Source organism: Crocodylus siamensis, chromosome 5, assembly GCF_052110815.1.
Source record: "Crocodylus siamensis isolate JL-2025a chromosome 5, ASM5211081v1, whole genome shotgun sequence".
NCBI lineage: Eukaryota > Metazoa > Chordata > Crocodylia > Crocodylidae > Crocodylus > Crocodylus siamensis.
In genome coordinates, this window is record NC_143399.1 from 12,531,022 (window position 1) to 12,555,206 (window position 24,185).

Here is a 24,185-nt window from a genome sequence, read left to right on the forward strand (position 1 = left end):
AATTGATGCTTCACATTTTGTCCAGAAAAATCATCAAAAGTCATTTCTGCCCACAGCAACTGACAGTTCCTCAATTTAAAAGGTCCTAGTTATTTAAAATCTTTAAGTACAGTACTATCATTAGTAGTTACTTTACATGACTTAATGTACATGGATGGAATGGGCAGGTGGTGCATCCTCTAATATGCTCAGCAAGATTTTTTTCAAGTGAGAAAGCTCATGAGAAATTACTTTGCTAACCCATAACAATAAATTATACTTCCATTTTTGTGTGCCCCTTATTGTCATTGATAATAACAATTTCCCATGAAAATGTTCATTTTTGATGAAACTCAAGTTTCAATGGCATTTTTTTCCTCTTGAAAAATTTCAGCCAATTCTATAGATGACTATAATATTTCAAAAATTCTTACACTGATGTATCAGGACTGTTAGTAGTACCAGCTCTACGCAGGGTTTTTTTTTCTGTATGCAAGTCAAGTAAAAAACGAACCTGTCTCCCTTTTTTCCTTACAGCAATTACAGTATTACCTATCTTCACAATAAATTTTGTAGTTTAATCCACACTTATTTTCACTTAAATATTTTCCCTGTTGGATGTCAACAGGAAATATTGTATAACATCTGCATTTCTGAGAAGTCCAAAAAGAAGCAAGGGGGGTCTCACATATTTGTGGTAGGCAAGGTCTGCTCAAACTGTTCATATTATACACACAAAACAAAAATTCAAATAGCAATATATATGTATATGTGTGTGCATACATACATACATACATACACACTTTCTTATAATATGCATTAACATATACATACTTACTTATTATATATAGTATGACTAGTTTGAACAGACCTTGCCTACCACAAAAACATGAGAGCTTACTTACTGCTTTTTTGATGAGAGCTTACTTTTGCTTTTACTTCTCAGAAATGTAGATGATATTTATATATACAAAACTGCTATTTGAATTCGTGTTTTGTTTTTGAAGTTACGTGCCATTATATTTCATTTGGGAAAAACAGCAATGCAATTACACAAATGGATTATCAATGTAAACTGAGTAACTGTGTTTTTTTTCCTTCTTTTAATTCACCTTACATTTCAAATACCACCTTGCATCAGACACTTTCATTTTTTTTAAACTAATGTTAATCAATTAAGCTGCACCATACTCTTTGAGGCCAAGAAATATTAGTTTCTTATGAAGATTAATAAACTGAGTCACGGTTTAATTCACTGGTTTGGCCAGGACCTGATAGAAAAACTGTGGTAGCACAAAGAAGAAAATCCTGCTGCATGCCTGAATTCCAAACTCATGTTTATTTCCTTTCACTTGTGGATTTTAAATGTACAATTAATTTATTGGAAGGTTGTCTTGACACTGAATAGTTTGTTAGTGCACTATCATGGCTTCTCATTTATATAGCAAAGTTTCAGATTATACTGTGAAAGAGTGTTACCTGCTTTGGAATAGAAGTGCTTGCATGGTCTTTGTTGTAACACAAATAAACACTGACTCACTAGAGATGTGTTAGCAATGAGATTCATGTAAAGCAAATGCTTATTTCATGGGAATAGTCATTTGATTGGATAACCAAACTCAGGGCTTGGTACAGTCATTACCAAGTCATTACACATAATCTGGAGTAAGTGATTGGAAATCAAACCAAACTCGTAACTGTACAGAAACTTGGGGCACATAATCTGATCTAAAAATGGTAGAACCTGGTCTAAGATAGTCCGAGATCGATGTCCACTCAAACTTATTGGAATTAGGTTAGTTGAGTGCACTGAACTTCTATACCAGATCCCCTAATGAATCATGTTAGGTCACTGTCTGCTGGCATCCCAGGAGCCTTTGTGTCCCCGCTCCCACTGTCCCGCCTCACTGGAAAGCATGCTGGCCTTGGCTTGGGCTCAGCTTCTCCGGCTGAGAGCCCAGCCTGCCTCACCCTTGGGCTCTCATAGGATGGAGTCACACGGTGGCTGATGATGGTGCGGGATGGGGTGCTACACCATGTCTTGCAGCTTGGTTAAGCTCCCTGAGTGTGCATCAACTCATGGGGGGCCTGGGGATTCTTGGGTGGGGATACAGGAGCCCACCCAGGGACTCCCATGCCCCTGTGAGCAGGCACAGCACCAGGGAGCAGACCCAGCTGCAGGAAATGGGCACAGGTGCCTCCGCTGCCTGCCTGCTGTTGACAGATGCCGGGAGTGGGAGTAGGTGTGCTCACCTGTGCTCAACAGCCAATCAGGGGTGGCTCAGCAACCTCAGGCAGCCCAGGGAGCTCACGAGGCATGCTGGGAGGTGTGCAAGACTACCCCCAACCTGCTAGCCTCCGCCAACACAGGCAGCCTTTATGCCCCCCGCCCACTAAAGGGCAAGCATGTGTTCTGTTTGCTCCTGACCTAGCCTATGCTGCTTCCAGAAAACAGCAAGTTTCATCGATTCCACCTCAGGCTTTTTAAACATCTGTACCTAGTTCCAATGTTTACAAATGTAACTTCAGGTTGTGCACTTCCTACTCCCTGCCCTTCCCCCCCCCACACATCGATAGTCGTTAATGTACCTGGAAAAAATACACATTTTTCCAAATGTCCATCGTGTCACATTCTGCTGACTTAGGACTTATTTGTTGAGTTATACACAGTGTGACACAAGCCAACGGAAAACAAATGAACAAATCAAGTTTCTTCTTACTTTCACCACCAGAATTTTGAATAGCCAGTACACTGCCTGAATTTTATACACGGGCTGTCCAAAAAAATTCATTTTACTGTAGTCCTTGCAGCTGGTTGGATATTATCTGAAGCAGTGAGACTTACACATCCAATTTAGAAAATAATGAATTCTGGGGTGTTCTGCTGTTGTACACTTTTCACTCCATTTATTCAGGCCCTTCTCTGTGACAGTGAAAAACTTTTGACTCCTGCTAGAGCACAGAACAGTAAGAGGGGTAAAATCTGTTCATATTCATTTGTAGGGATCGGGTTATTCAGGGTCCAGGAGTATTCAGTCACCATGACTTTGTGAAAATGTTTGTAAATCTTGAAAGTTAAATGAATTGTAAAATGTATTGCTTCTCATCTAAAATTCAATTCCAAGTGATTTACATTACTAATCACACAAAAAAGAAGTCACAGTTTAGAAACAACAGATATGTTTAATTTGCTTGTCCACTCCATTTGGTGAATTTTAGCAAACAACACAGGGATTAGCAGTTATGAATTAAATGCAAACAGCAAATCTGTTTTATTTGGAAGATTTGGAGGAATATTATTTGTAATGAATAATTTGATCAGCTCTGCCAATTTGCCTTGGTAAGAGACTGACCTCTTTAGTCTGATGCCTTCTCTGTTACTTCACAGTCTGAATATATATATTTCAAATAACAGGTTGTTTGTGTTAAATTAATTGTTTTTGTTCGTAAGTTTAGAAGAAACCTCCCAAAAATTGTCATAAAAGTTTCTAACCTTTCTTTTGGCTTTATAAACATAGTTAATGGTGCGTAATGCTTACAAAGACTTTTCAGAAGCCTAAACTGAGACTTGGCAGAAAATGAATTGCAATTAGTATAAAAACCTTGAATCACTGGCTCAGTTTTTGACAGCAGGTCCATTTTATGAACTCTACCTATAAAAACCACTTAATGGAGCTAGTCAGCCATAAGAAGAGGGCCAACCATAAGGAAAAAGTATAGACGTATCATCAAAAAGGTGAATCTCTGTGTCTGGGGAATACATAACACCACATGAAATATATATTTCCAATGCCCTGCAACAGGGAAGCTTACAGAAACTAAAACATGTTTAAGAAAAGCACGGGATAAAGTATAAACACTGCTGCCCTGATAAAAATGAGGAATACTACCATTTTTTTTTCTGGTTTTTTTCTTTTTGAGAATTTCAAATCAGGCTCTGAGCATAAAGAAAGTGAAACTCATGCTAAATTTTCTTCCCTGTAGAATGCAACAAGCTGCATAGAGTACCACACCAGTTATCACTCAACCAAGTTCATCTTTCATTGAAGAGCTCTTTATTCCAAGTGAGTGCCTGATAACAGGCACTCACATAAGTAGTGCCACTTCCAACACTACTACTCACATACGTCATTTATTCACTACTGTGAGGACCAGCTCCACAATCTGGCCTTGAATATTAAATTATAAATTAATTTAATTATATAATTATACACAACTTATTATATAATATTTAATTAGATAATAAATGATATAATAGAATGCCATTGTTTTCTCCTTCCCTACAGTTACATTTCTTTTTATTATACAGTGAACAGCGCTGGGAGGAACATGTCCCATACCTACTCAGCAATACAGAAAACAAACAACTTCACTTTAATCACAGGATTTCAAATAATCCTGTTGCATCTTATGAAGAGCTATGCTGTTTAGGTCTCCAAGACATTAATAAGTGCACTTAGCTTCTTGTTCATCTCATGATGAAATTTAAATGAAGCACATGTTTTGGCAACAGAAAATATCCAGAAGAATGAAGAAAAGTGTGGCTAAAAGCACTTAGGCCAAATTTTCAAAGGCAAATATGCATATGATTTATTTTGCATAGCCAAACCAACGTGGCTTGCATATACAATCGAAACAGAATGATACCACATTCTAATGGTTTGGTGGGTCTCATACATTTAAATGTTCAAAGAACTAGACCCCATGTTCTCCAAGCAGACAGAACTCCAGCTGAGTTTCGAGGTGAGCATTAGAGGTCAAGCATCAGAGGTAGCTAATAGTTTATCTCATGATAAATCAAAGAATAAAGTATGCAAAGATTAAATCAAAGCAAGTTACCTTTCTTTTTTGAGTCTTTCTTTGTGCTGGTTTTAACAGCCACTTGAAGTTCTGTCTCAGTTGACATCCTATATCCTTAGTCCTCTTCACACAGATCCAGTATCTCGGTCAGGCTCATTTAGAATGTCTCTCCAAAAGAATAACTTAGCCCTTTAGATACTATAACCCAGATGGTTCATCTCATTCAATCCTTTCGAGCGCTGTCAAGAAACAAACAAACAAACAAAAAATAATAGTAATTTTTTGAGTTAAAAAAGGGGTGGGGGGGAATGGTATTGTGTTTCATCACCAAAGAAACCTAAAAAGCTTTCTTTATTTCTAGAAGGATAATGTTGCCAGGAGAGTATACAGAAAAGTCAAATACGTGAAAACTAATCATTTTGGTGTCAATTTAAATTTCATCACTGGAAAATAAACTTTGTATTATTTAACTGAGATTATAAACAGATTTGAAACTGTGAGCTTTAATCGCTGAGTGGCATCTGTACTGTCCTGATCATATACAGAAAAACAGAACTAACGGGCCAGATGCTGATACACTCATATTGAACGGCATCTTACTTCACTGTTTTGTGTAAATGAGAGTCCTCTATCATGAGGTGCTACCAGCGTATCTTTTAAAGAATATTATAGTTCTTATCACTCAAAGCAATTTTCTGTTCATGATACTCTGCAAACACTTGCTAGCTAAGCCCAGGAGTTTCCATGGGAGATTGCAATGGGACAGCACTACCTGCGTGGGAAGAGAGAATTCAAGTGAAGGAACATGCGGTGAACTTACACTGTGTCCCCAGCTAGGACTGGCGCATACTGCCCGAGGAATAAACCACAATGAGTCATGACTCAAGTTCAGCATTTCTTATCCGTTTCCTATTGCTCTGAGGAAAGAGTCAGCCCATTTTCCATAGCCCCTAATTCACCATGTGTGCCTGGCCAGTTGGTGTGCTGATGAGCTTAGATCCCCGCTTCTTGCTCTAGTCATTCCCATTTGCTTATCTCAGTAGCTCTGCCACTCTCAAGCTTCTTCCCGCTGGACTTCCATTGTACAAAAGGACCTGCTGTCACCTAGCAGTAAAGGAAGACAGGATGGCTCTGACCCTGTTACAACAGTCTGTAACACCTCCTGGGGTAAGAGATGCACTAACGACGCTACCTCATTAAGTAAGGCCAGGTGCAGAAAAGCCCAAGGCAAAAAAAATCAATCAAACCTATGTGGATTTCTCCAAGCTGTGTAGATTGGAGCAGGAGCAAACAGAGCACATGTTCACTCTTCAGGGGGACACACACACATGCGCACCCCCCCCAACTGGCTGAGGCCAGCAGGCAGGGGGCCTTTCTGCACACCTTCCATCATGGGCTCTCCTCCAGCCTCACCCCCCTGCCAGCAGCCGGCTGTCAGTCGCACTGGGGGGAAGCCCCACAGCTGTGCCGGGGCCAGGGTCTCCACCCCCCTCAACTAGCTTGGCTGACAGGGGCAGGCAGGGGCCAGGGCTGAGAACCACGCAGAGCTGTCAGAGAAGCCGGGCAGCAGTGGGGGGGAGCAGAGGAAGCCCACTGTGCCTCTCCCGGTGGGCTTACTTGGGTCTGGCTTGGAGTAGGGATCTCCACTCTCCCCCACTCCCCATTTTGGCTGGCAGCCACATGTGGCCCTCAGTCCTGGCTCCTACCTACCCCCCATCAGCCCAGCTACACAGTGCTGGGGCTAGGACAGGAGGCCCCCTACCGTGCAGGACCGGACCCCCCCCCCCGTGCCCCTCCCCCACAGCTGTGCTTGCTTGGGTCTGGAGGGGCCAGGGCTGGGCCTGTGGGGAGGGGGCCCCCACTCCCTCCCCACCTTGGCTGACAGACCTCAAGTTGATGGAATTCAAGCAAGTTGCAGAGGTGATCAAAATATAATACTAACTATACCTGTACAACAACGGTACTTCTAACGAAGTATGTTTCGGAATACATTTAAGACGCTATATGCCTGAGTAATATTTTTAAACAAGCTTCAATTTATCCAAAAGGAGGTGAAAAAAATATTATACCATCCTTACTGAGGGCAAGTAGTATTTTGCTGCATCAGTGATCCAATTTTCTTTAATGGAACAACATATACAGTAACATGCAACTCAACTGGAATAAAGCTCCCATAATCTGGTTTTCAGATGGAATTGATAATTCACTGGTTACATTAATTTTTTAATGATGAGGCCCAGTCAAAACCCTGCCTTAGAGAGTCCCCAAACTCTGGGAATGTTTGCCTTGAGACTTAGAAGCACACTTTGCAGCTTTTGCCCATCACAAGTGTTTAGTCTCAGTATGATTAAACACAAGGATATCAAATAAAAACAAATGCTTTGTCTACAGGTAACAGAACTGTTAGCTTTTTAAAAAGGTAGATATGAGTGAAACTTTACAAGGACTACAACATATAGATACCTATTCCAAGGATAAAATATCAGTGTAACTAAATTAGTTTTCATGCCACTCATAATTTGAATTCAATCATGCCTACAGACCCTATCCAGGATTGGAATTCAATTATGACAAGAGTCATGTTTCCTGCCCTGAAGATCTCAAGACACAACAGGCAGCAAAGGAAGTGCTATTTTGCTATGTTAAATATAAAAAACTAAGGGGGAGGAGGTGAAGGAGGAGAGAGACACAGAGAGTGAGACAGAGAGAGATGCGTCTTACCCAAGGGTGCACAGGAAGTCTGTGGCAGAGACCAGAGATGAGCAAAGAAGGGACCAGCATCTTCGCTAGCGAAGCATGCAGATCGCAAAGAACCACGTGGAATAATGGCTCTTCACTTCACAGATCTCCAGCGGAGGATCTGATTGTTTCCTATGCCAGGCTTTCTCCACTAAGTAGCTCCTCACTGCAATCCTAAGCAGGTATGCCTCGTGCTGCTACAGGTCCTTAGTACAAACAATTTTTGGTTGGGATATAAAACTGCAGCCAGACAGCAATAATATCACCTATTTCTTGGCTAAATTATGGCCAGCTTGTGCTTCAGAAAGCACATCTATACTGCACAACACAGTCTTGCATAGAGATACCAGAGCTACCTCCTTGATAGCTAGCTGACATACTGCAAGCAGCAGAGCAGCGTTAATGAGGAGCTTTGCCTAGGTTTATGTGTCCTGCTTATTAATGCTGTGCAGTCTAGACAAACTCACAAAGAAACGGTTATATTACTCTACTCTGCTTACTAGTTGTCTTCTTTCCCATGCTGTCACTCACTATACAGGAGGGCTAGCTGTTATTACTTGGTCAGTGAAAGTAGTCCATGTACCCATTTGCTCCTCCCTCTAGCTCCTGAAAGACATTTCTTTATCAGTGATTCACAGAGCAGAAAGATTTATCTAACCCAATGGTTGTCAACCGGGAGTATGCATACTCCCAGGGGAACTTGAGAAGGCCCCAAGGGGTTCGTGCCGGTGGGAGGGGATGGGGCATTGCCACACACCATCCCGTGCTGCCATACAGGCGCTACCCGCCTGGCCAGATGTGGGGGGCGGGGGAAGTCTGCATATGGCAGCTGCCGCTGCTCCACATTCAACCACATGCCACCCTCCTCCCCCTCTGCCTTCCCCCCCACTACGCCTCCAGCCACGCACCCATCCTGCCACTCCACGTCCAGCCGCCGGGGGTACTCTGATCCACAAAGGTTGAAAACCACTGCTCTGACCAACAGAGCTTGGAGTATGCTGTGCTAAGGGATCCAAAATCATGTAATAAACTCCCTTCCCCTAATTTGGGTGATTAAACCCCTCCAAAACCTGAAGACAATCACTTTTCACAGGAAAGGCATGAAATTGCTTACATTTTTAAATCTAGACTCTTTCAATATTTTTAAATATTTCAGTAATGTTACACTGCCGTATACAATTTGAAGTGATTTAACACTCCTGAAGTATATCGGGCTTTTCTTAATGTAATGAGTGTGTCAAATCCATACAATAATTATATAACATTCAACAGATAAATACATATATGGCTGTTCAGAATACTGAGTTAAAGTTCCTCATTCCTCTCCTAGAAAAGCAGAATAAAAAGGAAAATAAAGGGGCTCCGGTAGCCCTCCTTGCCATCAGCCCCCACTAATTCAGCTCCTTTCCCTTCTCCCTTACTATCAGACCCTGCTCTCCCTAAGCAGCTGAAAATAAGGGGAAAATTTGAAAAAAGGGAAAATTTGACCTTAAAATTAACATACCTATACTAATTTGCATGGAGTACCCATAGACTTAGGTCAGCCAGAATTGATGCATTTTACCTTTTTTTGAAACTGCAAAAAGTTTTATTACAGGTACTCCATAAATATGCTTTTATGCCAGTAGCGGACTGATGGCAGGGTTGGGGGGGCATGGCCCTCAGGTGCCAGTCTGTGGGGGGGCACCAGCCGGGCCCTTCAGAGTTTTTAACATATGACGTGACTAAGTATGGGTGGGAGTGCAAACGCAATCATTGGCCCCTGGTGACCAGAGACCTACAGGTACATCACTGTTTTAGGCAGTACTTTTGTACCTATTTATATATGTACAAACTATGCATGACAGTCTAAAGCTAAAAGGCTCATGATTCCCCATATAGTTCACTGGGCTGGGCCCCAGCAGTCAACAGCATTTCAAGCTATCGTGACCCAACAGCTCAGTACTGCTCAGCAGGGAACCTGGTTTTCTCCATTTAAAAATTGCAAATTCTCCAATTTTAAAACAAATCACAAATTCTATGATTTTAAAAAAACCACAAAGTCTCTGCTAAAAAAACCCAAACGTTTGCAATTAAAATGGAACACTACTATACATATAGATGTCAATTGAACACAAGGTTTTATAGATATATTTACAATTTTAAAGCAATTTGGAAGACTACCAGTGCCTCAATCACTGAAATAAAATCAATTCTAAGTACCTATACATTTTTGGTATTTGAATTTGGGTTTTTTATCATTGAAAATCAGAGCTCCCCCTTCACTCACCAGGATGCAAGTCCAGGCCCCTCACTCCTAAGCTACGAGCTCCCAGACCTGCTGGTGCCCCTCACTCACCACTCAAAGTCCCCCCAGCCCTGCCAGTACCCCACCCACAATGCCCCCAACCCTCCCAGCCCTGCCGGAAGAGGCCTCCAGCTACCAGGGCTATGGGGCCAGGGACCCGGGTCTGCAACCCCCTGCATCCCATAGTAGCACCCAAGCCCTGGCTGCCACCCATGGGAGGTGGCGGCTGCTGTGGCAGAACAGAGCACGGAGCCAAGCTCCCTTTCTCCCACGAGCAGCATGGCCCGAGAAGGGCCCATTGTGGGGGGGTACTAGGTACAAGCTCCCACCTTGCCTTTCCCCTGTGGCTTCTGCAGCCCAGCAGACAGGACCCAGCTGGGCAGGGAAGCTCACTGCTGCTGCTGGGAGCTCTGCACCACCATAGTGAGGAGCCCCCAACCCACCTGGAAGCAGAGAGGGGCACAACTCTATGCCACCGCCCCTGCTGTTGCTGGGAGGGCAAGGGGTGCTTTGCCAGGGTGGTGTGGGGCTTACAAGGTCAAGGAGCTTCCCTGCCCAGCTCCACTCTGCCCTGCTGTGCCAGGTCCCACTTTCTGATATGCAAAGGCACCAGAGAAAAGGCAGCAGGGCAGGGAGCCTGAGCCCACAGCAGGCAGCCTACACCCACCCCTGCCCCAAGCACAGATCTGGAGCGCATGTGCCCTCCCCCTAGGAATAGCTGCAGGATTGGGAAGTCAGACACACACCCCCCACCATCTCCTGGACAAGCCACCCATGACTCCATCCTGCTCCCTACTGGGGCCCTACAGCCGCATATTCCAGCCCTGGGCCCCAAGCCCCATGCACCATTCCAGCTGGGCAGCAGCCTCAGCCCCAAGCCACCTACAATGTGCTTCCTCTCCTGCCACAAGCCACCCCACGTGCTGCCAGGCAGCAGGGGCAGAAACAGCCCTAGCCCACAGCAGCAGAGGGAAAAGATTGTGCAGTAGCAGAGGAGCTCCTACAGCTGCAGTTCCAGCTCTGACCCCAACACCAACCTGGGGCTCAGACCAGAGCTGACACACAAAGTAACTGGCAATGTGTAGAGCAGCATTTCCCAAGGTTTTTTCATCCCGTGGCACATTGGCTGAATGCAGGTTGGGAGGCTTGGGGGGGGGGGGTGTGGCAAGCAGCCAGAAGTGGAGCAGGGAAGACGGAGGGCGGGGAGGGGTGTGTGGCTGGACACGGAAAAGACAGGGAGGTGCGGCCAAACGTAGAACGGGATGGGGGTATTGTTGCGGGGCTGACTGCGGTGTGGTGACGGCACGAGAAGGCTGTGGCAGCACTGGCTGTAGCCATGCCCTGCCAGGAGCCATGCCTGCCCAAAGTTTCCGCAGCACACCTGGACATGTCCAACAACACACTGGCTGGGAAATGCTGGCATAGAGCATGTGGTAGCCCAAGAGACAGTTATCTGATGAACTCACAATACCTCTGTCTGCCCTAAACCTGTTCTCTGGACTAGCAGATGTCAGTCTTTGTTGTGGTTAATCTAGTTCTTTTTATCAATCCTAAATTTAACTGGATTAAGAAATGATGTATATATAAAACAGTCTTCTTTGAATCACGCATGTTCATTAACTCCTGTCAAGTGACTGCAACCTGGCATTTATTATGCATTAGCATCATTTTATAGCCACTTTGCACAAACTAAAGACAACACAAAATGCAAGGCAGTGAAGAATCATGCCCATGGATTATACATTTCCCCACTCCCACACACATAAAGGGCAAATCCCAAAAGGCAAATGGAGATACTTGTAAGTCATCACCATCCATACCACAGTAAGATTCAATGACACATTCAGTTTTTTGTTTTTACACTGCTGAGTCAAGTGGGACACTGATCTCACACGAAGCCTTGAGGCACTGCCATAATAGAATAATAATAATAATAATAATCCCGTGCTTGGCCTATTTGTTTTGATTTACCAAGAAGCTGGGAGATGCCTTACAGCGAACTGAGTATACTTATTTTTCACCTACTCTTAATGAAAGTACACCAACTACAGAACACAAATCAGTATGTCTAATCCTCAAAAATTAAAAACAAAATGGTTTTATGCATCTTTTTGCTACAGCCTGGTAAAAACCTGACTTTGACAGTCTCAAACATTTAATTTTAAATGGGAACTCATGAAGCAGCTGTTCAGTAAGGATCCACAAGGATCAGTTTGCCTTATTTCATTTATCTTTTTTATCAGTGACTTAGAGCAGTGGTGCTCAAGCTTTTTGGCCAATGGGCCAGCTGGTGGTCCTGTTCTGGAACCCAGAGCAGTCATGGTGGGACCCCCATCTGCCCAAGCAAAATGGGGGGAGGGGGAAGGACAGGACTGGCCACAATCCAGCCCCATGGAGAGGGAAAGGGAGCTGAGACAGTACCAACCCAACCCTGCAGTGGGGAGGGAGTGTGGCCTAGTCCTCATGCAGCCATAGGGGGGGAGGGGGTGTGGCCTGGCCTGGAACCAGCTGCAGAGAGAGAGAAAGCATGGCCCAGCCCAGCTCAGACCCATGGTGGGGGGCGGGAGGAAGCATGGCCCAGCCTCAACCCACCGTGTAGGGCTTGGGGTTTGGGAATTTGGCAGTGGGGAAAGATGGCCATATTAATTGCCATCAATCCCCCAATGCCAAATTTCCCAACCCCTGCAAAGCCCTGCAGGCCAGATGCCATGGTCCAAGGGCCACATTTGCCTTTGGGGTGGAGGTTGAACATGCCCAACATAGAGGAAAACAAAATTATCACCGGTAAACGTTGCAGGTGATACAAATATCGGGAACACGGAAAATAACGAATGGACAGATCTCTGATGACCAACTGGTCTACAAACTGGTTGTCCGCTAGCTGGGTACAAGCAAACAGTATGTAGTTTAAACAGCCAAAATGTGAAGTTATACAGTTAAAAACAAAAAATGTAAGGCAGTTTTACAGGCTGGGGCACTATCCTGGGATGAGTGATTCTGAAAAGTCAGGTACTGATTATCCATATCATGAACCCTATATGCTATTAGTGTGTCTATAAAGATAATACTATCCTAGGAGATTTAGTCACGGAAAGTCTCTTGCAGCTAGAGGGAGGAGACATTACCTCTGTGTTAGGCTCCACTGAAACAACTCCTGGATTAATCCATCCAGTTCTGGTTCCTACAGTTTGGAAAGGAAGTGATAAGTTGGAGGGGAAACAGAGAAGAACTATAAAATGATTATAGGTATGGAAAATGTGTTGTACTTAAGGATTCACAGAGCTCAATCTGTTTAGCATTTCCCAGAGAAGGTTAACAGTTCATCTGACTGCAGTCTACAACAGAGATGGAAAAGTCCAGCCCGCGGGCCAGATCCAGTTGCCATCGAGACCAGCCCCAGCTGTGCTGGCAGGGCGCATGACAGAGCGCCTGGGATCTTGCAATGCAGAAAGCTTGCTTCAGAGCCAGGGGATAGCCATGATCTGTAGCATGCATGCTCCAGGCAAGGGTTGCACAGAAAGGGGATCATGGCTCTGCCCCAGCTCCTTGCAGCGGTGGTAGCCTGGTATGGAGCAGGGGCAGAGCTGCGATCCCCTGTCTGTGCATTCCTGCCTGGATCAGGGCTATCCCCTGGCTCTGGAGCCAGCTGCCCCCATTGCAAGATCCCAGTGGCTTTAAAGCAGCCCCTTGCTCTGCTCTGCCCCACGCCAGCTTGCCAGCACAGCTGGGGCTGATCTCCATGGCAACCCCAACCTTGAGCTTTCACAGTGCAGCTACAGCTGGGGTCACCATGGAGACCAGCCCCAGCCAGGCAGGCAGGAGCTGCTGGGAAATGGAGTCCAGCGCCAGCTGTTTTGGTCATTTTGCCCACCCCGGTCTACAAGCACCTACACAGGGAACAACAGGTTCATAACAGGCAATTCCGAATAGCAGACAAAGGTGTAACAAGTTCCAACTACTTGAAGTTGAAGCTAGACAAATGAAGAGTAGAAATACGGCGCAAATCTTTAACAGCGAGTATAATTAAGCACTGGGATTATTTCAAGAGGCTCCTCTACCTTTGCTGAATTTTAAATGAATATTGGATGGATTTTTTTTTCTAAGAGATATGTGTTATATGCAGGAGTTCAGAATTCATGATCACAAAGGCCCTCCTGGCCTTTTAATGAACAAATCTATGAATCCACTTTAAGCAAACACAAGATTATAAAGAGTAGTTTCAGGATTAAAATAAACTGGCATTGGAACACCTTTGTAATTTTTCTTTCAGTGAATCCCAGGCAAAGTTTTCACATATTATCAAATTCAAGACAACTGCCTCCTCAGATTTCAAGTGCTCGACATCAACAACATGGAGATCTCTTTAGAGCTTAAGAAATCTGAGGCCAGTAAAACTTAGACCATGTACCATCCTGCAGCCTCCTCATCTCCCCCAGGCCCTGTAGCAGCATAATTGCTCTCGCGGTGGTGTTACTTGGCCATCCCACTGACCAATGTTCACTGGCCTGTCAATAAACCATCTTACGTTAATGATGGAGATGGCATGAATTTATGCTTAAAATCCCCAAAGGTCAAGAGAGAAAGAATAGTTCCGTAAATAGCAGATGTCTCCCCTAGATGTAGATCCTCCCACTGCACACAGCCCAACTGATGATTATTCAGTAATAAATCACCAAAGGGGAACATCAGTCTTTACAGCTCTGTAAGCAGTTACTTAAATGACCCTCTTCAGTCATTCAAGGACTGATGGAGCAACTCCGCATTCAGGTTTATATTTTGTGTAAGGTTTAACTGAATATGTGTTCTGCAAGAAGTATCAATACAAATTATTTAACAAAAGAAAAAAAAATAACCTACGACCGCATCACTCAAAACAAACTTTAAGGAAAATTACCTGGTTAGCAGCTAGAAATGCTGAATTCCTTGAGAACGTGCATTAGAAAACAAAGCACTAAGAATTTCCTATCTCCTTGTTATTTACAATTTCAGGATCAATTGCAGTGCAATAAACCCTAGTAACAATATACGACTGACATCCCGCTCAGGACACTCATGGACAAAAAGATCTATATTCCCAATGGCCACCCCAGTCAGCAATGTTTTAACTAAACATGCACATCTATTTTTGGACAGGTTCACATTTTGATTTACTAAAAAATATAATCAGGCTATATCCTCCTTATTTGATAGATGTCCATGTAAAGCAATAGAAGTCGATGTAAAAGCTACATGTAAATATCCATAAATTACAAGCTATAGTTCACAATCCATTTGTGACTATAACGCTTCCTTTCCCAAACTGTAGGTCTTTGTGCAAGCAGTGTTAATAAACTTTCATATACAGCCCATATTTCAATACTTTATTGTCCAGAAGAGCTTGCCAGTCAATCTGTTCTTCACAGCAACAGCTTTTATTGTCTCCTCCAATCTAGGTCACTGTCAATAAATACTAGAGTCTTCTAGCTCTGGGACATACGGTAGCATGCATTTCGTCAATGAGCTACTATTTTCTCTGAATGGCTCTACCATGTTTTTCTCCCTAAGAGAACACAATTTTCTTACCCTTTTTTTCATAAAAATCCCATTGTCTTGCACCTACCCACTTTAACAGCCTCCTGTTAGTGCCTCACTACAGTCTCAGTTATTATAACGTTATATACATGTTTCAGCTTTTCCTGAAGAGAATTCATTTTAACGAGATACTGACAATTACTATTCCCTTATTAAATGCAGGCAGCAGGAATACAATCCCAGTGTATTTTGGAATCAATTAGCTTTTAATTCCAGGAGAAGTACTAACCTTGTATCTTGTATTGTTCTTACAACAGCCTTTATGAAGTAAAATTTTAAATATAGAGCAGAGTTTTAAAAGTTGCTATTTTTTTTTTTACCATAACATTTATTAAATGTTTCATCCTTGTTTTGGCTGTATTCATGAAGGAAAAAAAAACACAACATGTTTTATCAAAATTATTTTTCCTTGCAACCACAAGTTATTGAGGTCAATGTGGGAGACAACAGTTGAATTTCTCTGGCCTCTATCATGCAGTGTGTTGCACACAATAATCTGCTCTGGCTTTAAAAACCTATGACTCTATTAATTTCCTTCAGTGATTCTCATTTTCAAAAGTAAGAAGTTTCTACGGAAACTTTTATACAGGTTTTACAACTAAGGTAGACATCCCACAGGTCTTTCAGTTCTCCCGAGACTCAACCTTGGGTATGGCAGTTTCCTCTCATCTTCTTTATGGATGAAACTCTCAGACCTCACCCTGCTTTGAACACGTTTTCATGCTACTACCCTCACCTCCTCATTTTGCTTCTCTCTAGGTGTTAAATCGGTTTCCTTCCCTCCAAAGTGCCAAGCATGGTTTCTTGTATGGTGATATCTATACAATCAATTCTAGTAGTCTCGCATGAAAACCAAATATGATTAGAGAAGGGTAACGAGAAAAGGACACACAGTGAAATAAAAGCTGGGAAACAAATGCAGCTAGATGGGCACAAAGTTTATGCTATAAGTTACAGTACTTTCAAAGAAACACAGGTAAGCTTAGGGAGCATTAGAGCCAAAGGCCACATCCTCATTCCTCTTCTTGTCCCCTTTGCATCGCATGTGAACACCTGCAACAGATCTCTGTTCCAGGTCTGTCAAATCCCTTGGCAGCTGTTGACTAGAAGACATTACTTTGAACCCCGCAGTCCATGTCTCCAGTTGGTCCTCCAGTTTTGCACAGGGCTTGCTTGGGTAGGTATATATCAGAGCAGAGAAGATGCACTGTACAAATCAAAATAGAAACGTAAGGCCTAATCCAAATTCCAGTGCAATCTTTCCATTAACTTCAATCAGTTCTTTATGGAAGGAGTGCCAGAACAGAAGGAAATATGGAAAGGATGGAGTCTGAAACTCAGACAGGGAGGAAGAAAAGAATGGAGAAGACAAAAGGAGACAAAGAAAGGAGGCTTCTGTGCATCTTCATGGGAAAATGCTCTAATGCTAATGTGAAGCAAAGACTAAGATACATTAAATGGCCAATCTGCAGAAGATGGAGTACTGGGTTGAACTGTTCCACGTCTCTACCCCTTTCCCCCCGACTAGTTTAGGATTCTATGCATTTAACTAAACCTGATATATATTAGTTCTATGAGTTCATGAATACGAATTCATTTCAAAGTCACCTCTGGAGTCCCCTGGGAACGTGCAGAATTATTTATTTATAAAAACAGCTAAAAGAAGATGCATAAAATCAAGTCCAGTGACACAGTTTAAGAAATCAATGTAATTTACAATGTCAATTAAGACTAACACCAAATCAGAGTTGTAGGCATGCAATCCATACCCTCAGCTTCCAGAAATAGGTATAGCACCATTTAAAGCTATGCAGATCTGCTAATGTCATGCCTATCTTCAAGAAAGGGAGGAAAGTAGAGCCGACAAACTACAGGCCCATCAGCCTGACCTCTATCCTGGGGAAAGTCTAGCAAAAGATTATCGAGGAGGTCATCCTTAACAGACTAGCTGAAGGCAATATCCTGAGGGATACCCAGCATGGGTTTGTTGCTGGTAGGTCTTGCTTAACCAATCTCATTTCCTTTTATGACCAGGTGACCGATCACCTGGACAAGGGGGAAGAGATCGACATCATATACCTCGACTTTAAAAAAGCCTTTGATCTGGTATCCCATCTTCACCTCTTGGTTAAACTGGCTAACTGTGGCCTTGACGTCACCACGATCCGCTGGCTGGGGAACCCGCTTTGTGGTAGGACCCAGAGGGTGGGGGTCAATAGGAGCCAATCGTCTTGGTGTGCTATGACCAGTGGGGTCCCACAAGGATCTGTCCTAGGGCCTATACTGTTTAACATCTTCATCAATGATGTGGACATTGGTATCAGAAGCGGACTGGCCAAGTTCGCCAATGACACCAAACTCCAGGGTAAAGCATCCACACCTGAGGACAGGAGTGTGATCCAGGTGGATCTGGATAGGCTCAGCCAATGGGCGGATGAGAACCTGATGGTGTTCAACACCGAAAAATGCAAGGTTCTCCACCTTGGTTGGAAAAACCTGCACCATGCATATAGACTCGGTAGTGCTACGCTGGTTAGCACTACAGATGAAAGGGATTTGGGGGTCATGGTTGACCACAAGATGAACATGAGCCTGCAATGTGATGCTGCAGCTAGTAAAGCGAGCAAAACACTGGCTTGCATCCATAGATGCTTCTCAAGTAAATGCCGGGACGTCATTCTCCCGGTGTACTCGGTAATCGGTGAGGCCGCAGCTGGACTACTGTGTTCAGTTTTGGGCTCTGCAATTCAAAAAGGATGTAGAGAAGCTTGAGAGGGTACAGAGGAGAACCACGTGCATGATCAGAGGTCAGGAAAATAGACCTTACTATGACAGGCTGAGAGCCATGGGATGATTCAGCCTGGAAAAGCGCAGGCTCAGGGGTGATCTGGTGGCAACCTACAGTTTATCAGGGGTGCTCATCAGGATCTGGGGGAATGACTGTTCACCAGAACACCCCAAGGGCTGACAAGATCAAACGGTCACAAACTCCACTGTGATCAGTTCAGGCTGGACATAAGAAAGAACTTCTTCACTGTCCGAGCCCCCAAGGTTTGGAATAGACTGCCACCGGAGGCGGTTCAAGCACCCACTTTGAACACCTTCAAGACACATTTGGAGCTTATCTTGCTGGGATCCTATGATCCCTGCTGACTTTCTGCCTCTGGGGCAGGGGGCTGGACTCAATGAACCTCTGGGGTCCCTTCCAATCCAAATGTCTATGAAATCTATGAAATCTAATTTAGCACCAACAAAATATCTGACCAAACTCTGGCCAGATCTGACCTATAAAGCATCTCAAAAGTAAGATATTTATTAGAATCCCAATGACAGCAAAATAGTTATAAAAATATCCTCCTAGAATATCCACTCTCTGAAATGCAGTATTACACATTTCCTCACCAGCAATACAGTGGAAATATCAAATTTAAACACTTGGCCAATTTTTTTCCCCTATGGAACATGCCTGCTTGACTAAACTGAAACTTTTCATAAGAAAGCATTAAATTTTATCACAATTTCTGGTGGGAAATATATTTTATTATATAATAACATATTCCATTATAATATTCTCAAATAATAAAGTAGAAAACTTTAACCTTACTCCTGTTGAAACTAACACTTGAAAGGATTGAATGAAAATACTCTCATAATATTCCATTTAAAAAAAAGTGAGATTTTTTACTTTTTATCTTAATTCAGGACAGAACCAAATTTTGAAATTTTAGCATTTCCTGCAGTAAAGACATTCTGATTTTCTACATACTTGAGATTTAAGCATTTAACTCAACAGCGGACTTAAAAGTATTTTGTTTTCCCCATTTCATACTGTGTGTTTCCTTTTTTCTAGGTGAATTTACAAAATAAATCTTAACATAATCTCCATTTTAAAAAATGAAGACTTCTAGGATTAGGCCTATACTGGAAAAGATCTAGACCAGTACCAAAAGCTTCAGAGGAGGGTGTAAAAAACTATGAGTGGCAGATATGGGATGATCTGCCCCCCCACCCCCAATTACTTCTCATCCCTGTTTCTAGCAGTTAGACATCAGCTAAACACCTTAACTCTGATGCTTAATATTTCCTCCCAATAGTTTACTATAATTTATTAAAATGATCGTGCTATCCTTGTCATTCACATAAATATCCAATCCTTCTTTCAATCTTATTGTTTGCTAATCCAGGGTCATTTACTTGCCAATGCAGCAGTTCACTAGCATGAGAAGCACAGCTTCATTCAATACACAAAATATCATGAAGCCAGAGGGCCGGGCATGGCTGGAGGACAGTGGAATCAGCATGGAGCCCCTAACCATGGCACACATTAGGCTGGAAATCTGTATGAGGATAAATGCTATTACAAGCATGATTGACTCGATTCTGTGAATTATGAAAGTGCACAGCACTCACGAAGAAGCAGCTTTCCCATGGTTGTGGGTTTTGAATGAGCAAGACCAAAGGTAAAAGCAACCCTGGGGAGGGGAAAGGGGCATGGAAAGGAAGAAATTCACAGGTTTATAGGTTGCATCTGTTTCCCACTCCTCCTGGCCTTGAGTCTCTGTCCCTGGAGCTAAGAATGCTGCTCCAAATCCATAAGGTAAACCTTTTGGGACAGACTTGCTCCTCCAGCCATGAGTGAGGATGGAGTATAGATAGATACAGCATATATTCCTTTTAAAATCTATTGTTCCATCACCAAGACTTAACATGCAGCAGCCACAGCTTGCAACACTGCTTCCAAATTTCTAAAATGCTATTATGAACAAGGAAAAGTGAGGAACCACACACATGCTGAAAAGAAAAAGAAAAAACTCAACATCCTCCCTATTAGAGTGGAGAGGGCATAAAAAGACAGGTTGCCAAACAACCTAGGGAATCCCACAGATTTGGGCAGAATTTTACTACATTCACGGTGGAACTGAATGATCTGAATGCATTTTCATGTCAGTTATATTACTTCAACTCCTTAATATATCTGGGAGAACTCAAAAAAAATTTGTATTTTTGTTTCCAGAAAAACAAGAAACATTCAAACAAAACTACACCAGCCGTACATACGTTACACAGACGTAGCAGCTGACTGTGATCTCACTTACAAAAGTATTAAACTAGCTTAACTCCACTACAATCAATAGAGTCATACCATCATAAAATCAATGGAGTAACATTTGTCTTATATTGGTGTAATTCCATTGATTTTAATGCAGTTAGAGTTACTCCAATTTTATGTTGGTGTAACTGCATTAGTGTCAGTGAAAATATGCCAGTAAAAGACTGATGGAAGTGAAATCAAACCTCTCCCTCTCTCTCACATCCAGTGCCATAACTCAAAAGTAAAGCAAGAACATGAATTTGTACATTACCAAAGCTGTCTCTCTGGAATTTATTTTTGCAAGACTAAAGAAGATATATTCATTGGAGAACTTCTCGACACCATGTTGGCAAAAAAGGACAAACAAAAAAAGGACAAAGGACAAAGGACAAAGTACACAGCCAGGATCAGAGTATTCTGTAATTTGAGCTGTTAAATGATTACTAAAGTGCAATGGTATAATCACTGTGCTGCAGAAAAGTGAGAAGTATGTAAGCAGGAAACTCTCCAGGGAAAACGTAAAAGTAATGTCAGGGAGACTATGCTTTATAGTTACATAAATGCTCTGAAAATGAGAACCACTGCTTTCTAAGTGCTTTAGAGGGTTTAGGAATTCAAAGCTTCATGTCACAGGTTCCGGGCAGCCATCCCATATTTTAAAGCAGCACAGTAAGCTGAAACAAAAGAGAACCTATTAATTTTCTAACTTCTGAATTAATATCTGAATGTAGCTACCTTCCTGTATTTCAAGATCACTTGCTTAGTGCTGCTAGTGAGACTGAACAAGAAACATGTCTCCCATTGGCTAGCTTCTGGCCCAGATCCCCTCCAGATTCAACTTAGGTTGCAGGCCCCCAAGGAACTTGTGTGGCTCCCCCGCCAACCCTTCTTCGCAGGGCAGCTGGGGAGCCAAGGCTGGTGCTCAGCTGCTCCTGCCCGCAGCTGTCACAACAGTAGGGTGGGGGGTGGGGGAGCCCCCACTGCATGCCCCCCCCACCCCAGCTGTGCCATCTCTGGGGTTTGGGGGGGGGGTGAAGGGAGGCAAAAGATGGGACAGGAGCTACACCCAAGACACCAGTGTCCTGGGACTGCCCTCTCCCCCCCACCAGCCTGCCTTGGCTCAGCAGGCAGATCCATCCTGTGCTGCTGAGGTTGGGGCACTGAGGGTATCCGAGCCCAGCTGCAGCCACACACGTGCCCTGAGACATGCCAGGCAGGGCCCAGTGCTGGGCAGCTCCTAGGCTGGCCGAGGCACTGGGGACAGGGGTAGGTATGGTTCGGCAGCATAGCAGACTGTAGGCTTGTGGAGCCAGACTGTCACTAATGCACACCCCCAGGGTTGGGGGACGGGCAGGGGCAAAGCAATGGGACCCAGCTCCAAGGATGCCAAGCTGCTCCACGTGGACTGTGCTCTGCTGTTGGCCACCTTGCAGCACCACCCAGGCAGCTGGCTCTGCCCTGCCCATTGAAGTGGGTAAAGTTGGAGATGGCGGGGCAATCCTCCTCTAGCCAGGTGGGAAAGGCAGGGCAGAGATGGCTGCCTGGACAGCACAAGAAGGTGGGCAGCAGCAGACCACTGTCTGCAATGAGGGGCTCAGCATCTTGGACTAGGGCCCACTGATCTGCCCTGCCCCTGGAGATGTGTGTTCGTGACATCCCCAACCCTGCATGCTCACAGCTCGCTGCACTTCCTAGCCACACCTGCCCCTGTCCTGGTGCCTTTGCCAGCCCAGAAGCTGCCCAGTGCTGGGCCCTGCCTGGCATATCTTGGGGGCCTGGGTGTGACTGCAGCCAGGCTCAGACACCCCCAATGCCCTGCCCTCCACAACATGTGGCAGATATGGCCACGGGGGGTGGGGGACGACTGTCTCAGGTCATTGATGTCTTAGTGTTGCTGGTTTCTTGGGTTTAACCCCTGTCCTGCTCCCCCCCAACCCTGCTGACAGCCACCCCAGACTACAGCCAGCACAGCCTGGGGGGGCAGGTGGAGAGGGTGCATGGGAGGGGCCTCTGGAAGAGGGGAAAATAGAAGCAGCTCTGCCGGAAGGTGTGCAAGAGGCCAGCAGGTTGGGGACACTCCTGCACTGCAGGCATCCTGCACCATCCACCCCACCCTCAACAAGGTCCAACATCTGTTCTGTTCCCTCCCAGCCTAACTTTGGATGCCTTGGCTTCTGCTTCAGGCTTTCTGAATGTCTGTACTTAGGCATTCACTATGGGTGAAATACAGCACAATACCTATGCAAAGTGTAACCTGTGCAGTGTTTACAAGGGTGACATGGGATTTGAAGTGGTACAGTTGTACTGACCCTTTGCACAGAAAAGTTTAACATTGTTTTTTAAAGCCCTGTTTCAATTTTGCCCCAAAAGGCCTTTGGCTTATAAACTGTGCCCTTACATTTTCTAAATATGCACCCAGGAAGGAAGGCAAATTTTTCTCATTATCAACCATAAAATATTATGTCAGGATCTTTATTGACTGGTACTTTTCAAGAGAGGACCCTTGTTCCCTGTCAGTCAAGTGTCAGGAAAACTAATAAGAGGACTTCATTTCCCTGTAAACAGACTGATGATTTATTACGGTAAACCCAACAACCAGCACTTGTTTGTTACACAATTCCATATTAAAATTCACAAGGAAGGAAACACAGAATTTTTTTTTTAATTTATAAATGGAATTTATTTTGAGTATATGTGTGCACATTCTGCATACCAGAAATCAGTATGCATATATTACTTATTTTGTATGTTATTTATAATCTGCATGTCCTAGTAACTGAGGTCAATGTCTGCAAATTTTTGTGAAAGTTTCACTTTAATGTTTAAGCTTTCCAAACAACAGATATTTCACAATGGCTGCTCAAAGAGCCAATCAGGAATAGAAACAAGCCAAGTATTTTACAGAACTGGGGAACAGGGAACAAAATTCAACTATTCACATCAAGGTAACTCAAGAATGGTTTTCCATTCCACACCAAGAATCAGTTCCTGGGGGGGAAAAAAAAAGAGAGTCAGCTTCAAACATGAAGCATTTTGAGAAAGCTGCTGTCCACTTTCAGGGAATCTGTGAAGAGACAGGTGATGTTAATAAATTACCAGTATTTATCAGCGCACTATACACTCATCCTATGAGTGCCACTTATTGACATCAATGAAAATCATAATTGTGGTACAAGTGGAAAACACACTCATTAAAATCTCATATTCTAGGCAATTTTAGATTATAGTTAATATTTATGTTCAGCGGTGCTGAAAATTTCCCAGGTGCTTTCCAAAGACAGACATCCCTCTTCCAATTTGCGCGACACAAAAAAAAAAATCCAAATTTTAATCCTGTGAACAAGTTCAGATTGAAAACAAAATCATTTTATTTTTTTTCCCCCAACATGCCATCCCTACATAAAAAGTACAAGGATTTGCACTTTTTCAGCAAAAAGATGCTGTTCTTTACAGCCAGGCAGAATCCCACCGAAATCCTCACGTAGTTGCAAACCTATATTTGGAGTATTGAAGCCTAAATGACCAGTCTATGGACATATCAAACGGAATAATAAAACCAAGATTCAACCGGGCTAAAACCTTAATAAAGAGATGTCCAGGATTACTGTAGTGAAAAACTGTTACGCAGTGAGACATGCCATCAGTTTGTATAGATCTGTCACAAACATACAGTCTCATTTTCTAAACATTTTAAAATCACCCAAGTAGCCTGCAATG

At 43.6% G+C, this 24,185-nt stretch overlaps 1 protein-coding gene across 18 annotated transcripts in view; it reads right to left on the minus strand.

Moving 5' to 3' along the window:
• Window positions 1–24,185, minus strand: part of DAB1 (DAB adaptor protein 1) — a 774,457-nt gene that overhangs the window by 211,434 nt on the left and 538,838 nt on the right. For 17 of the 18 annotated variants that reach the window (XM_090048698.1, XM_090048696.1, XM_090048713.1 and 14 more), the window contains one exon: window positions 4,819–5,018. In XM_090048698.1, coding sequence (XP_089904824.1) covers window positions 4,819–4,885 — 67 coding nt within the window. In that variant the 5' untranslated portion in view covers window positions 4,886–5,018. Of the gene's footprint in view, window positions 1–4,818; window positions 5,019–20,739; window positions 20,828–24,185 lie in introns of those variants that run through there. The other variant, XM_090048697.1, reaches the window with a different exon arrangement.